Source organism: Rhododendron vialii, chromosome 3a (assembly GCF_030253575.1).
Source record: "Rhododendron vialii isolate Sample 1 chromosome 3a, ASM3025357v1".
Classification (NCBI taxonomy): Eukaryota; Viridiplantae; Streptophyta; class Magnoliopsida; order Ericales; family Ericaceae; genus Rhododendron; species Rhododendron vialii.
The window spans coordinates 18,702,962-18,717,309 of NC_080559.1; the positions used below are offsets into that span (position 1 = coordinate 18,702,962).

A 14,348-nucleotide genomic window follows, 5' to 3' on the forward strand; every position below is an offset into this window, starting at 1 on the left:
AGAGAGACGTTATTATAATAAACAAAATGTATTAAAGATAGTCTTGGAGCATCTCCAACCCATTCATCAAATGCTATATTTTTGTTTTTTCAAGAACAATGTTGAACATACTTCTCCATCCCACACATCAAAAGAGTGCATCAAAATTAGTGATACTTTCTCTCTCTTCAAATATAGTGGCTCCTCAAATGGTCAAATTCAAGAGTACAATAGCAAAAAGATCTTTAAAAAGGAATGAATTAATAAAGTTTTCAATTTTAAAAGGCAGTTGATAATGCCAAAACCAAAAATGTTGCTACTAAAACTCATCCATAACTCCTCCATGTGAATTTACTTGTTTGCCCTCCTCCCAATCTCACCCTATTTTGCTCTCTCTTTTAAACAAACCCAAACCCAGTTTCTCCACCACCAAATGATCTCATTATCCCATGGCAAAATAGAATAATGGAGTTTCATGGTGTTGAACACAAATTTCGAGTCTATGAAAAAGACGGGAAAAATGATGAACGAGAGTCAATTTTATTGATGTATCAAAACTAGGGTTACAATCTCTGATGAATTTCTAAGAGAAAATAATCCTCTGATTCTTCTCTTCTATTGTTGTTGAAACAAGGGCTTGATGCTTATTCTCGGATCGAACGTCGGAATCTTCTCTGATGTTTGCGAAGAAGATGATGATCTAGGTTGAATGTTCTTCGGAGCTTTGTAGCGTTTATCTGAAAGAACCTTCTTGTTGGATTTGGACTTGAGACTTGAGGAATTCTGAAGGGCTTTGAGGCTTTGATCTTCAGAGCTCTGGAGTTGGATGCTTGAATGTTGATTGAAAATATGAGAGGAGAGCACCTCTATTTATAGAGATGTAGGATGGACAGTCATGACCAACTCTACCTCCTTCATATTTATCTTCCTAATTATTTCTTTATTTAACATAAAAGAAATAATTATATAACTTGATAATTATCCTTCTTCCTTTTATTTTAAGAAAGACAATTATAAAGAGAAATACAATTATTATTTTATCAAGTGGCTTAATTTGATTGGCCGGACTTAATAAAAATAGTAACTGCATCACTTTGACGCGTGGCACCATCTGATTGGCTTATACGCATCATCTTGACTTTTATTGATGTATCAAAACTAGAGTTACAATCTCTGATGAATTTTTAAGAGAAAATAATCCTCTGATTCTTCTCTTCTATTGTTGTTGAAACGAGGGCTTGATGCTTATTCTCGGATCGAACGTCGGAATCTTCTCTGATGTTTGCGAAGAAGATGATGATCTAGGTTGAATGTTCTTCGGAGCTTTGTAGCGTTTATCTGAAAGAACCTTCTTGTTGGATTTGGACTTGAGACTTGAGGAATTCTGAAGGGCTTTGAGGCTTTGATCTTCAGAGCTCTGGAGTTGGATGCTTGAATGTTAATTGAAAATATGAGAGGAGAGCACCTCTATTTATAGAGATGTAGGATGGAGAGTCATGACCAACTCTACCTCCTTCATGTTTATCTTCCTAATTATTTCTTTATTTAACATAAAAGAAATAATTATATAACTTGATAATTATCCTTCTTCCTTTTATTTTAAGGAAGACAATTATAAAGAGAAATACAATTATTATTTTATCAAGTGGCTTAATTTGATTGGCCAGACTTAATAAAAATAGTAACTGCATCACTTTGACGCGTGGCACCATTTGATTGGCTTATACGCATCATCTTGACTTTTGACCTAAAGACACTTGACACCATTTGATTGATCATTTACCATGCCCTATTTATTAGGTCCCGCAACACATGGCAACTTGTGATTGGCTGAGAATTTTGCATGCCTACAGATGCCCCCTTGAGACTTACTCATGCATGAAAGTGAGTAGGTCTCGAAAATGTTGACTTGATTTGATTTGATGCCAAAAATCAGTATATTCGGCAATAACTTCTTTTGCTTGGAACTTGAAGTGAGCTTGATTCTCCAAAATTTAACTCTCGAGCCGAGCTGAAATTTGAGGCTTAGTAATTGTTTAGCCCAATACCCACGTGAAGTGAATATAGAATCCGAAGCGATTCCTTTTTGATGAATAAACTTGAATTTGGCCCATGACATTTAACGTCAACTTGCGGCAAAATTTCAACTCATAGGCCAAGTTAAAATTTCGGGTCCCAATCTCCTGACACAATGAAACTTGGCGGCCCAAACAATTGAAACCCCAATGAGGCTTAGATTAAGGCTAGATGAATTAACAAGCCCGTTAAAATTTCTTTCCACCGCTTGGAATATACTGCGCTCGGAGTCCACCGCCTAAACACAGTTGTGTTTGTATAGGACTATAATATTTGACTCCCTCTCCAATTAGAACTTTGTCTTCTTGCTCTATATTTGATTAGGATTAGAACTTCTGACTCCTCTTTTGATTAGAACTTTGTCTCCTTGCTCTATATATTGAGAGGAACAATACCACTAAATCTTCTGACTCCTCTTTCAATTAGAACTTTGTCTCCTTGCTTTATATATTGAGAGGAACAATACCACTAAATCCTCACAATTAATTTGCACCGTGCAGCAAAAACCTTCTCTGAACAATCTTTCTTCCTTTTTCTTTTCCTTTTTGTCTTTCTGCTTTGCCAGTTTTTCACTGCATCAAGCACACACCATGTACTCAATATTTTCCAAATATACAACCTACAGTAAACAACGTGGCCCTTTTTTGGAATTTTTTTTTTCCCGTTTTACACCTCAGTGCAAAACTCATGTGGCACACCACTTGTGAACTGTAGCGCAACCCGTCTTCATGCAAAATTTACCCCGCTCTCTGACTCGATCGAGACTTTGTAGGTTATCTAACTTATTTTGGAACCGTGATTTTTTTCCAGGCTGTCACGTCTCCGTTTCGGTGAACTTCGACCGCGCAAACACAAACTCTTCCTTTTTAACGGTACGATCAGGACTTGGGGTTTGAACTTGCGAAAGCCCTTTTTTTTTGTTTTTTTTTTTTAACGCCTTTGCACAATTTTTCTTGCAAAACAGTAATTTTGCTTCTTCTGAATTGAGGCTTTGTGGGTCAGAACACGCGAACTGAGATTTTAAGGGCACTATACTAGATCAGAATTTTCCGAAACCAAGTAAACCCCTCTCTTTTTTTGGGTACCGAGAGCATGTAAAGAAAAATCTTGCACTCTTCGACTCGTTGCGGTACAACTGCGTATATGGACAAACAATTAAACGCTTTTCCTTAGCATGGCGCATGCTCTCTGTTTGGACAGAATTTTGGTAAATACATGGCCCAACTTCGTGACTTGTAGTTTATAGCCAAAACCAATTTTGCCTCCGACTTGGTAAGAAACTAAATATCAAAGCCTCTGCACCCGAAATAAAATTAGTGATAGATCGAATAATTTCCTTCGGGTGAATTGAATCAATGAAGTTTTGCTTTTCTTCCTGATCAACATCAAGTTTTGTAGGCGCATGGCAACATAATTAATCCAATCGAGATAGAGCAGCTAGGCCAACTTGCTTAGGGATTTTTTTTTTTATAGGAGTATCAACGGGCGTGAATTGGCGTGACATAATCCCGCAAAACCTTTTTTTTTTATTGCAAAAACAAATTAATTTGTTTGCGTACAGTATCATGACAACCCATGAGACAGATTTGTTTGGCATTAGTTTCTTTTGTAATTCTCCTTCTTTTTCTCTTTGCAGCTGCCGAACAAAAGCCTTTGAGTTTCAACATTGATCGTTGGAGAGAGTTTGGTTTATTTTTTAACCATGTCTCTAACCTTTCCTTTTCATATCAGTACTCTGAACTTTTTTTTTTACTATTGCTCTATCTTTATTTTCCTTTACAGATTTGAAGCCTTGCAACTTGCCCTCCAAACCTTCCGTTGTTCAAAGATGGCAATTTTCGCAGACACGGTCCTACATGGCCAAGCACTACTTTCCATTGCTGATGGTCAAAACGCATGTGACGAAGCACTACTTCTTCCGGTCTTTGATCCTGTCATTGGCTCACCTTCTACATGCCAACCTGCAGTTGCTGACCTTGCCCATCCGAGACAATGGTTCATTGACACTAGGACGGACTTGCACGATCTCACCAGCTCTGCCACCATTCCTTCCTCCAGGGCACTCTTATTGCGGTCATCACTCCATTCCGAAGATGATGCCACAGAACACTTTACCTTGCTTGGTGATCAAATCCATGACGGAAAAGCTACTTGGACAGCTCCTCTTGCCAGCTTTGGCCAATTTTTATTCATCAATCAATATTGGGAGTGGGCAAAAGATATACTTGGGCGATCTTCAGAAAAACTTCTTGAGGCGAGGATCTATGGTGCCGTCTATGCTTCTCTTTTCACATATGATGCAAACCTCATTCAATCATTTTGCAAGCATTGGTGTCCTCCATAAACACACTTCATACACCAGCAGGAGAGCTATCAATATCCCTTTGGGATCTATTTTATATTGGTGGTCTGCCGATCTATGGAAAATTTTACGACGAAGTCATCCCGTCGGCATGCGATCTGACAGGCGTCGACGAAAACAACATGTACCTCCTTCCACCTAGTTGCAGGCACCTCTTTGCAGCATACCACAGACTTTTTCGTGTTTCAGAAACTCACCATATCACGACCGGTGACTGGATCCATTTCTGGTGTAGGCTAAAAAGTAGATATTCAAATCTTTCTCCTAATGATCAGAGCGAGGGAGCAAGCAGGCCAACTGGACACATTAGCATGCCACCAGAGCGCACAAAGGGTGAAGAAAGAGCATTCAACGAGCTAGGCATCAAAGCACGTTTAAGGGAAGAAGTCTATTTAGCAGCCTTCCTGTCGTGCTAGCTGCCTGTATTTGTCCTACCCAATGGAAAAGCAAACCAAATTCGTCCTACCGTCTTCAAAGTTGCAAGCATGATGGCGCGCGGATCTACATTTTCTTTGGCGGTGCCCGTTCTGGCGAGCATATACCATGGCTTGAGGCAAATTTCATCATCTCCTACTCCAAGTCAGTGCCATGCGATCCTTCCCATGCATTATATCTACGGATGGCTTGGCAACTACTTCGATACATACCTTCCATCCCCACACTCTCAATCGGGCGTTAGAATGGTCTGACAAGCCGGAGAGAAGAATGCAAAACATTTCACAGCAATTGGGGCCCGAAAACTCCTCAGAAGCGTTGATCCTTTGCAATTATCGTCCTTGGCCATGTCTGACAAAGAAGAGCGGTTAATGGTAGATGACGGAAAGCAATCCCACTTCTGGACAGCCTACACCATTAGTCTTCGTTCAAGCTACCTGACTCTTTGCTGTGATATGCAGTAGATCGTTGAGTCTTACAGCCCTCATCGATTCTCACAACAATTCAACTTTTACCAAGACATACCCGGAAAATTGGTGGAAGAAGCATGTCCCCTCAATCTACCCGATGTCGTAGGACTTTGGCAATCTTGCACGAAGCTTGGCACCAAGGCAAAACTGAGAATTCCTGTCTCTTCGCACAGAGGCCTTACCACAAAGCGATATCAAGAGTGGTGGACAAAGCATGCAAGCGACTTTATTAAAGGAGACATTGAGCGTGCCGAGAAGTAAGAGAACCCCAAGAATCCAGTCAGAATTCACCTAACCAAGGGCAAGGGAGAAGTTACACCTATCGTCAATGCCCATGAAGTTGAAGGCACTAACGCAACAGCAAGCAAAGCTAAACCAAGCAGGGCCAAACCAGCAGTTCTACCCACTGTTAGTAACGAGGAAGTTGACGGCACTAATGCAACATTAGGCAAAGCCAAAGCAGGCAAAGCTAGACCAAGCAGGGCCAAATCGAAAGTTCCACTTGTTGTTAGCACCCATGAAGTTGATGGCGCCAATGCAACATCAAGAAAAGCTAAAGCAAGCAAGGATAGACCAAGTAAGGCCAAACCAAACCAAGGAAAGGATCTACCCAAAGATGCATCCAAAGAAATGAAGAGATCAACTTTCAAGCCTAAACCTCTCTTGAAGATTTCTGCTCCAAAAATTCCATCCGTGATTGTCAAAAATCCAACCACCGAAAATAGAGACAAGAAAAGAAGCCTTGTGATTTGTGATGGGGACAGTAACTCTAGCCAAGGTGATCGTCACTGGAATCGCCCCAAGAAGCAGAAAAACATAGCCCAAGTCACACCCTTGGAGGATATCCACATTGACACGGACGGTTTTTTCCAAGATGTGCCTAATAGTAGCACACCTTTGGAGGATTTAGAAGCACACGTAAGAAAACACATACTTTCTCGAATGCTTTCACATTTTTTTATTTCAGTAAGCTACTTAATTTTTTTTTCGTATATGTGCAGTTGGGAGTCAACAACTTGAATCTTGGTGATGAACTATACTTTCAAAGCAGTGGAGGTTCTATAGATGGTCCAGATTCCTTTGGATTACTTTCTCGTAAGTGAAGATCTGTCGAAGAAGCATCACGTCAAATTTCTCATGAGAAGGCTCCTATTGACATGCCCAAAGTGCCAATAACAAAACCAAGACAATTTCGAGTGAGACCTTCTGATCCCACGTTATCCGATGTTAGTGTCTTTCAAGGGATAGATGTGATTGCTAAAAGTTGGCGCAAGTATGTCTCAGGGTTGTGGTCCCAACTTTCACATAAGATCGAGAAAACCAGCTTGGATCATGTCGACGATATTGAAGATGAGGCTGAGAAAGTCCTCGAAGAGATGAGAAACATGAAAGTAATGGACATTTCTCCATTACAGCGCAACCTTAAAAGCTTCTTTGATAATATTTGGTCATACAAAAACCGCTCCACTTCTATCAAATCATGTGCAAGTCGGCTGACAGATATTTCTCAAACTCTTTCTCATGCTAAAATCAAAGAAAATGAGGTAATTAAAGAATCTGAACTTCATCAACAAGAATTTGAAGCCCTTGAAGTTGACAGGGCAAAGTTGAAAAGAGCATTGGAAGGCAAAGACACCAAGCTAAAGGCCAAAGAAGCAACGGTTGTTGCAAATGAAGGAGAATTATCCAAGGTGCAACTTGAGATCTCTAACCTTGAAGATAAGGTCTCTGCTATCAAGAATGCCGCAGTACAGACTGATGAAGACATTGCAAAATTGGAGGAGATGAGAAGGTTGCTTGAAGCAAATCAAAACGAGTTGGCGAACGTCAAGCTATTTCCTTAGTTTTAGTTTTCTTTTTTTGCCATTAGGAAAGATTGTTTCCCTTTCTTCATTGTTAATAACATTTGGTCTACTTATTCATTTGAGGAATATAGCAAACACAATTTGTCATTATTGATTAGAGGAAAGACTGTTTCCTTCTTCTTTTTTTCATGATTAATAACACTTGATCTATTTACATTTGAGGAATATAGCAAATGCAATTTGTTATTATCAAATTAATATTTTATATATATATATATATATATATATATATATATATTTTTGGATGACTGAGCTCGAAATTCAAGCTGCCTACGTACCCAAAATGGGATCAAGCCAAACGTAGTTCATATTTTTTGTTTTTGTTTTTTGGTTTGCCGTGCACAGTTTTAGCTCATGTGGGCCAGGAGCAACATGCAGTTTAGGCTCATACGTCATGGAGTAACGTTTGTTTTTCAAGGGTAGTAGCGATTCAAAAATTTGCCGTTTATGGGGCCAACTCTCAAGCCATCTTCAGCAACCAATTTGTAGGTTTCTTGCACCACATATGGTCCATCCCACTTGAAAATGAATTTACCACCAATTTTATGAGTGGTATTAATGGGTCTTCTTAGAGCAAGAACCAAGTCCCCTTCCTGAAAAGAACGAAGACAAACCTTCTTGTTGAATGACTTTGACATTCGGGCTTGATAGCATTCAAGACGTTGTTGTGCCTCAAGCCTCTTTTCGTCAAGTGCCTCTAGTTCTTCAAGGCGCAAGCGAGCATTGTCTTCATGAGTGAGGCCTTCTTGAATGGCAATCCTTAAAGATGGAATTTGACGCTTAAGCGGCAAAACAGCTTCCACACCATACACTAATGAATACGGATTGGCTTGTGTGGGCATTTGAAACGTGGTTCGATATGCCCAAAGTGCTTCTTCCATTCTCTCAGGCCAATCTCTTCTTGCTTTGGCAACCACTTTCTTCAATAAGCTCCCAAGAGTCTTGTTGAATGCTTCAGCAAGACCATTTGCAGGTGGATTGTACATAGTAGAAGCATGTTGTTTGAAGCCAAACTTCTGACAAAGTCTAGTTACGGCACTATTGTAGAAGGACTTTCCATTGTCAGTGATGACGTATCGCGGTACACCATATCTAAAAATGAGATGAGTACGGATGAAGTTGACGACATTTTCCTTCTTCACTTTCTTCAATGGAATGGCCTCCGCCCATTTGGAGAAGTAGTCAGTCGCAGCCAAAATGTATAAGTGGCCACCAGAAGACTTTGGCCAAAGGCCCCACGACATCTAGCCCCCATGCATCAAAAGGTCATGAAGTGACAATTGGATGGAGCAATTCTGGTGATTGATGTATAAAGTTGGAGTGGATTTGGCAAGCATGACATCTTTTGGCGTACTCCATGCAATCCTTGACCATGGTCAGCCAGTAGTAGCCCATCCTTTTAATTCGAAAATGAAGTTTGGGGCCAGATTGATGAGCGCCGCATATTCCAGAATGAGCTTCTTCCAGAGCTTGCTTTGCCTCATTTTCTCCAAGGCAACGGAGGAATAACCCTTCAAAAGATTGACGGTAAAGCGTGTGATTGTAGTAGATGAATCGAGGGGTGCGACGCTTCACATCCGTTCTTCTAGGTGGATCATCAGGCAATTTTCCTTGTTGTAGATAATCAATGAATGGTTGGCGCCAATCCTCAGTTTCAATTTCCAAAACTGAGACGACGTTCACTTCCCTTTCACCATTGTCTTCATCGTCAAAGATTGACGGTATGACCCAACTTCGGCATATTGGAACGTGCGTCTCTTGGTCAGGTAAAGCAAGCTTTGCAAGTGCGTCTGCTTGTCTATTCTCTCCTTGCGGCACATGCTCTAGGGTGACATCACCAAGCCATGCAATCAAGCGACGTGCATAGTTATTGAAAGGCACAAGTTCAAGCTTCCTCATTTCATAGATGTCAAGAAGTTGGTTGATGATCAACATTGAATCTCCATATACCTTAAGTTGTAAGTGCTTTGCTTCAACCGCCATCTCCAGCCCAAGAATGAGAGCTTGGTACTCAGCCTCGTTATTTGAACAATTTTGTGTGAGAGTGAAAGCATATGGCAAGACATCTCCTTCTGGGGAAATAAATACCACACCAGCGCCTGCTCCACTTCGATGAGACGCGCCATCAAAGTACATTGTCCATGGGGGACAAACTTCGACTACCATGACATCCTCATTTGTTAATTCTTCGGACAACTCCCACTCGGCTGGTATAGGAAGGTCTGCCAAGAAATCGGCTAGAGCTTGCCCTTTAATGACTTTTTGAGGCACGTAGATTATCTCATATTGTTGAAAAATGAGTGACCACCTTGCCAATCGATCAAAGAGGACTGGCTTTGACATGACATATTTGATGGGATTAGCCTTGGAGATGAGATGCACTGTGTGAGCTTGAAAATAGTGTTGCATCTTTTGGATTGCAAAGACAAGGGCGAGACACATCTTCTCAATCACAGAATAGTTCAACTCATGTGGCAGCACCATTCTGCTCAAGTGATATATGGCATTCTCTTTCCCTTCATCATTCTCTTGAGCGAGAAGTGCTCCAACCGAACACTCTTGCGCAGCAATGTACAAGATTAGTGGTCGTCCAGGTATAGGGGCAGTGAGAACTGGAGGCCTTGTTAGATAGGATTTGATACTTTTGAAAGCATTGTTGCATGCTTCATCCCATTCAAACGGAGTCCCTTTCTTCATGAGACGACTGAATGGTTGACATTGACCAGCCAAATTTGATACGAAACAACGGAGGTAAGCCAATCGTCCTTGAAGACTCTTCAGCTCATGAATGTTTTGAGGTTCAGGCATTTTCTCGATGGCATCAATTTTAGCTTGTTCAATTTCTATGCCGCGGTGGCGCACAATGAAACCAAGAAACTTTCTAGACGTAACCCCAAAAGCGCATTTCAAGGGATTCATCCTAAGTTGGTACCTTCGTAACCGTTCAAACACTTGTCTTAGATCATGAAGATGGTTGGCTCGTCTCTTTGTCTTCACGACTAAGTCATTGACATAACACTCCACATATTTGTGAAGTACATCGTCGAAAATCTTTTGCATCACTCTTTGGTATGTGGCACCCGCATTTTTCAAGCCGAAAAGCATAACTTTGTAACAGTAGATGCCTTTAGGTGTGCGAAAAGCTGTGAACTCTTCATCTCGTGGAGCCATGCGGATTTGATTGTAGCCAGACGAACCATCCATGAATGACAAAACCTCATGTCCAGTAGTAGCATCGACCATGAGCTCAGGTATAGGAAGTGGAAAGTCATCCTTCGGACAAGCATTGTTCAAATCACGAAAGTCAAGACAAACTCAGATTTGCCCATTTTTCTTCTTTACTGGGATGATGCTCGAAATCCAGGCGGGGTACTTGACTTCTCGAATGAAACCAGCTTCAATGAGTTTATCGACCTCTGCTTCAATTCTGGGAACCAAGTCAGGTCGAAAGCGTCTTTGAGATTGCTTAACAGGTCGAACACCGTGCTTCACTGCAAGATGGTGAACAACGACTCTTGGGTCTAACACTGGCATTTCCGTGTAATTCCAAGCAAAGACGTCTTTATACTCTAGTAGGAGTTCAATGTAGGCAATTTCTTCTTCAAGGGTGAGCGAGGCACTTATGTAGGTTGGTCGTGGGTCATCCTCAGTCCCAAGGTTGATCTCTTTTAAATCATCAACAGTGGACCTCACGCCTTCTTCCAACTCTTGTGGAGCATCTTCAGCATCCTCCTCTACTTGGATTTCATTACAAGAAGCTGTGATATGGAATGAGGAAGTGAAGCATCCTTCATTAAGTCCATCTTTCAAGCCCCTAGAAGGCACCTTGGTTAACACCACAGTTTGTCGTTTTACTTTCAGCACTTCATCGTCAACTGCCACGACGAGAGTAGTATGGCGCTCCATGCGAGAGGGTATTTTGCTCTTCAACTTATTATTGTCTTCTTACAAGAGTCCTCTATTTTGGAGCCTTCTTGATGGTAGTATTTGAGACACCCAATCGGCAATGTATAGAATTTCGAGGAGCGTTTGATGAAGACACCCCCTTCGGTAGACTCAATCTACTATGGACAAACTCGCACAAGCTAAAGGGCGTAAGGCTTTCACTTGGCGGCCCTAATCGGCTTTGAATGGATTTTCTCGTGCGAGACGATGAGACTACTTCATTTTGGGGCGCCAATCTGTCAAAGATTGACACTTGAGATTTCGGAGCACTTAAGCGGTCGAAGACAAATGTCTTAGATGAAACTGATGAGGTTCCTTCTTCTGTCGTGATGTAATTGCTGGTGGATTTCTTTATGAAGATGCGAGCGGGAGCAAGTGCGGTATATCCAAGGCCTGTTTGAGACTCTTTGACAGCATATCCCTTTTGCTTGAGCATCTTCTAAGTTGAGTTCAAGCCATGTATCTTTTCACCGGTTGCCTCAGGCAGAAGTTTACCTAGAGAAGTTGAATCTTTAGGATTATGTCCAGCCTTTGCGAGAAGCTTGTAGGCATTGGGATCAAAGCCGTTGTAGGGAGGTATTCCCGAACAGGTACAAAATAAGCCCGAGCACGATCAAAAAGGGGTCAACGCGCTGTGGACCAGTGATATGAGAAGTCAATGGTCCAGAGAGGTTGTACGATTCTCGGTGCAATAACATGAGACGTTATTAGGACCAAATCCAAGGAACATGACATGAGATGCCACTTTCATAGGAACTTGTTCGGCAAGAGAGAGCCGAACAAGAAGAGAGCTCCTTAGAAAGGATATGGTTCAAATTGTTTTCTTAGGACCGGTAACACGTGAAGTAACTGGTCCAGGCCGTCTGTTCGGCCATGAGATGGCCGAACAGAGAGAGAAGTCCTATTTGAGGGAACATTCTCGAAGGGTCCAGAATCACTGATATTCCGTTAAAGGATGAGATCCCAAGAATATAGGATCTAAGAAAGATACCCAACGAATATGGGATGTTCGGCTTGATATGGAAAAGAGTCCTACAAGGATTAAGGTAATGAACCGATAAAGGAAACGAGAATCCTTGATATCCTGGGATTCCTATACGAGTTAGGAATCCTAGGGCAACACGGATGCTTGGCCAGCAAGCATACGCAAATCTATAAATAAGAGGTAAACCTAGAGGTAAAAGGTACGCAATACGTTGCATTATTATTGCTTTCCTACTGATAATTAGGGCTGAGTTTTCTAGTACGTGATACTAACAAAGGCATCGGAGGGCCTTTGCCACGAGAGGCAAAGGTGCACTCACCCCCTGTCTATTTTGCAGATTAGGGTTCAGACGTCGAGCTAGGGTTCCGGTGAAGAGGCACGAATAAGCCGTTGCAATCCAGTTGATCCGAAGCGTCAATTGTTTTCATCCCCCTACAATTGGCGCCGTCTGTGGGAAACGAAAGAATTCCCTTTTGAAATACGACCATGGTGGAAGTAACTCCAGCAACGCCGCATGAACCAAAAGATGTGTTAGATGAGGGAAGGGACAAATCACCACCTGGGGCTCCGAGAAAGCCCCAGGGTGGGCACAGAAGGAACACGAGTAAGGACCGCCCCCTTACCGTGCATCATAACTCCAAAAATAGAGGAGATGGAGAGACGGCTTCGAGATCCACGAGAAGGAGTAAATCCCATCAAAGGGATGAATCGATCGCGCACTCCAGGAGTGTGCACCATAGTGACGACGTTCTTGATAGGAAGAGGCAAGAAGTCGAGGAGTATGCTCGTCTGATTAAAAAATGAGAGCATGAGATCAGAGAATTGGAAAGAATTAGGGAGCATCCGGAGGATTCTGGCCTGTCTCGAGGAAATTCTAGAGGCAGTAGGTATGCTATGGTACAATACAGAAAAGATCCTTTACGAGGAAGAAGGAGCAGAAGTCCTGTCATAGGGCGTCATGAAGCTTCTCCACGAAAAAGGGGAAGAAAAAGTAGAAGCCGAACACCAGAGAGAAGGACTTCTTTACGAAAAAGGAGGAGCGGAGACCGGAGTTCTACCCCCGAGGAAGAGGACACGAGAAAGCATCATCGAGACAGGTACGAGAGACCTGATGCTGATTGGGTCAAGACTTCGGCCCACAAGTCAAAGGAGCAAGAGGATGGGACAGCGACTGCACGAGAAGCAGCACGCAAGGCCCTGAGCAATATTGCAGCCTCTCCCTTTACGAAGAGGCTACAAGAAGCAAGGTTGCCGAGCAGAGTGAAGCACGGTGCATTCGTACTTTACGAGACAAATACGGATCCCGTAGCTCACATACAGCATTACCAACAGGCCATGTTTATGCATGAGGGGGATGATTCCATCTTGTGCAAGATGTTCCCCTCCAGTCTTGGCAAGGTGGCTTTATCCTGGTTTCATAAGTTGGCCCCACGATCCATACGAGGATGGAGGCAGTTGGCAGAGGAATTCACTGCTCGGTTTTTAACGAGCAGAAAGGCCCCAAAGACTTTTGAGAGTCTTTCCACCATGAAGCAGGAGGAGAACGAGCAGATCAGGGATTATGCAAAGAAGTACTGGGAAACTTTCAACGAGATTGAAAGTTGCAGTGAAGAGTATGCAATTGCTACGTTCAAAACTGGTTTGCCTGTTCGGGGGGAGCTGCGCCGTTCATTGAATAAACATCCAGTAGCCACCTTGGCTAAATTGATGGAACGGATAGAGCAACACGCCAGAATGGAGGATGACATACTCCGTGAGGAAGGCAGGACGGTTGCCGAACAGCAGAAGGCCCCTGCCAAAAAGGTGGATAAGCCAGAACCCAAGTCTTACAAAGACAGAAAGGAGTACGGGCAGGCTAAGAAGGAGGCATACAAGGACAAGCAAGCTCCTGACCCCAAGTCCTTCTTTTCTATCACTACGGTTTGGAAAGAGCCAATATACAGGATTCTTTATCGAATAAAGAATCAGCCATATTTTAAATGGCCCCCAAGTCTAGGTGGAGACAAAGATGCAAAACGTGCTACGAATCAGCACTGCAGTTATCACAAAGATTGGGGCCATATGACCGAGGATTGTGAGGTATACAAGTGGCACCTTGATGATTTGGTCTCTCGGGGCTATCTCAAAGAGTTTATCCAGGAGGACCCTAAAGAGAAAGGGAAGGCCATGGAACTGGGTTACGAGCAACACCCTAAAGGCGTGATCCATATGATACATGGGTTGGCTGCACC

General features: G+C 42.5%; 1 protein-coding gene across 1 annotated transcript; it reads left to right on the forward strand.

Moving 5' to 3' along the window:
- The first annotated feature begins 4,905 nt into the window (after positions 1-4,905).
- Positions 4,906-6,764, forward strand: LOC131321186 (uncharacterized). Its single transcript, XM_058352190.1, has 5 exons — positions 4,906-4,996; positions 5,111-5,226; positions 5,317-5,481; positions 5,623-6,240; positions 6,324-6,764. Exons 1-5 carry the CDS (start codon positions 4,906-4,908, stop codon positions 6,423-6,425), a joined length of 1,092 nt encoding a protein of 363 aa, XP_058208173.1. The 3' UTR covers positions 6,426-6,764.
- Positions 6,765-14,348: the final 7,584 nt, after the last annotated feature.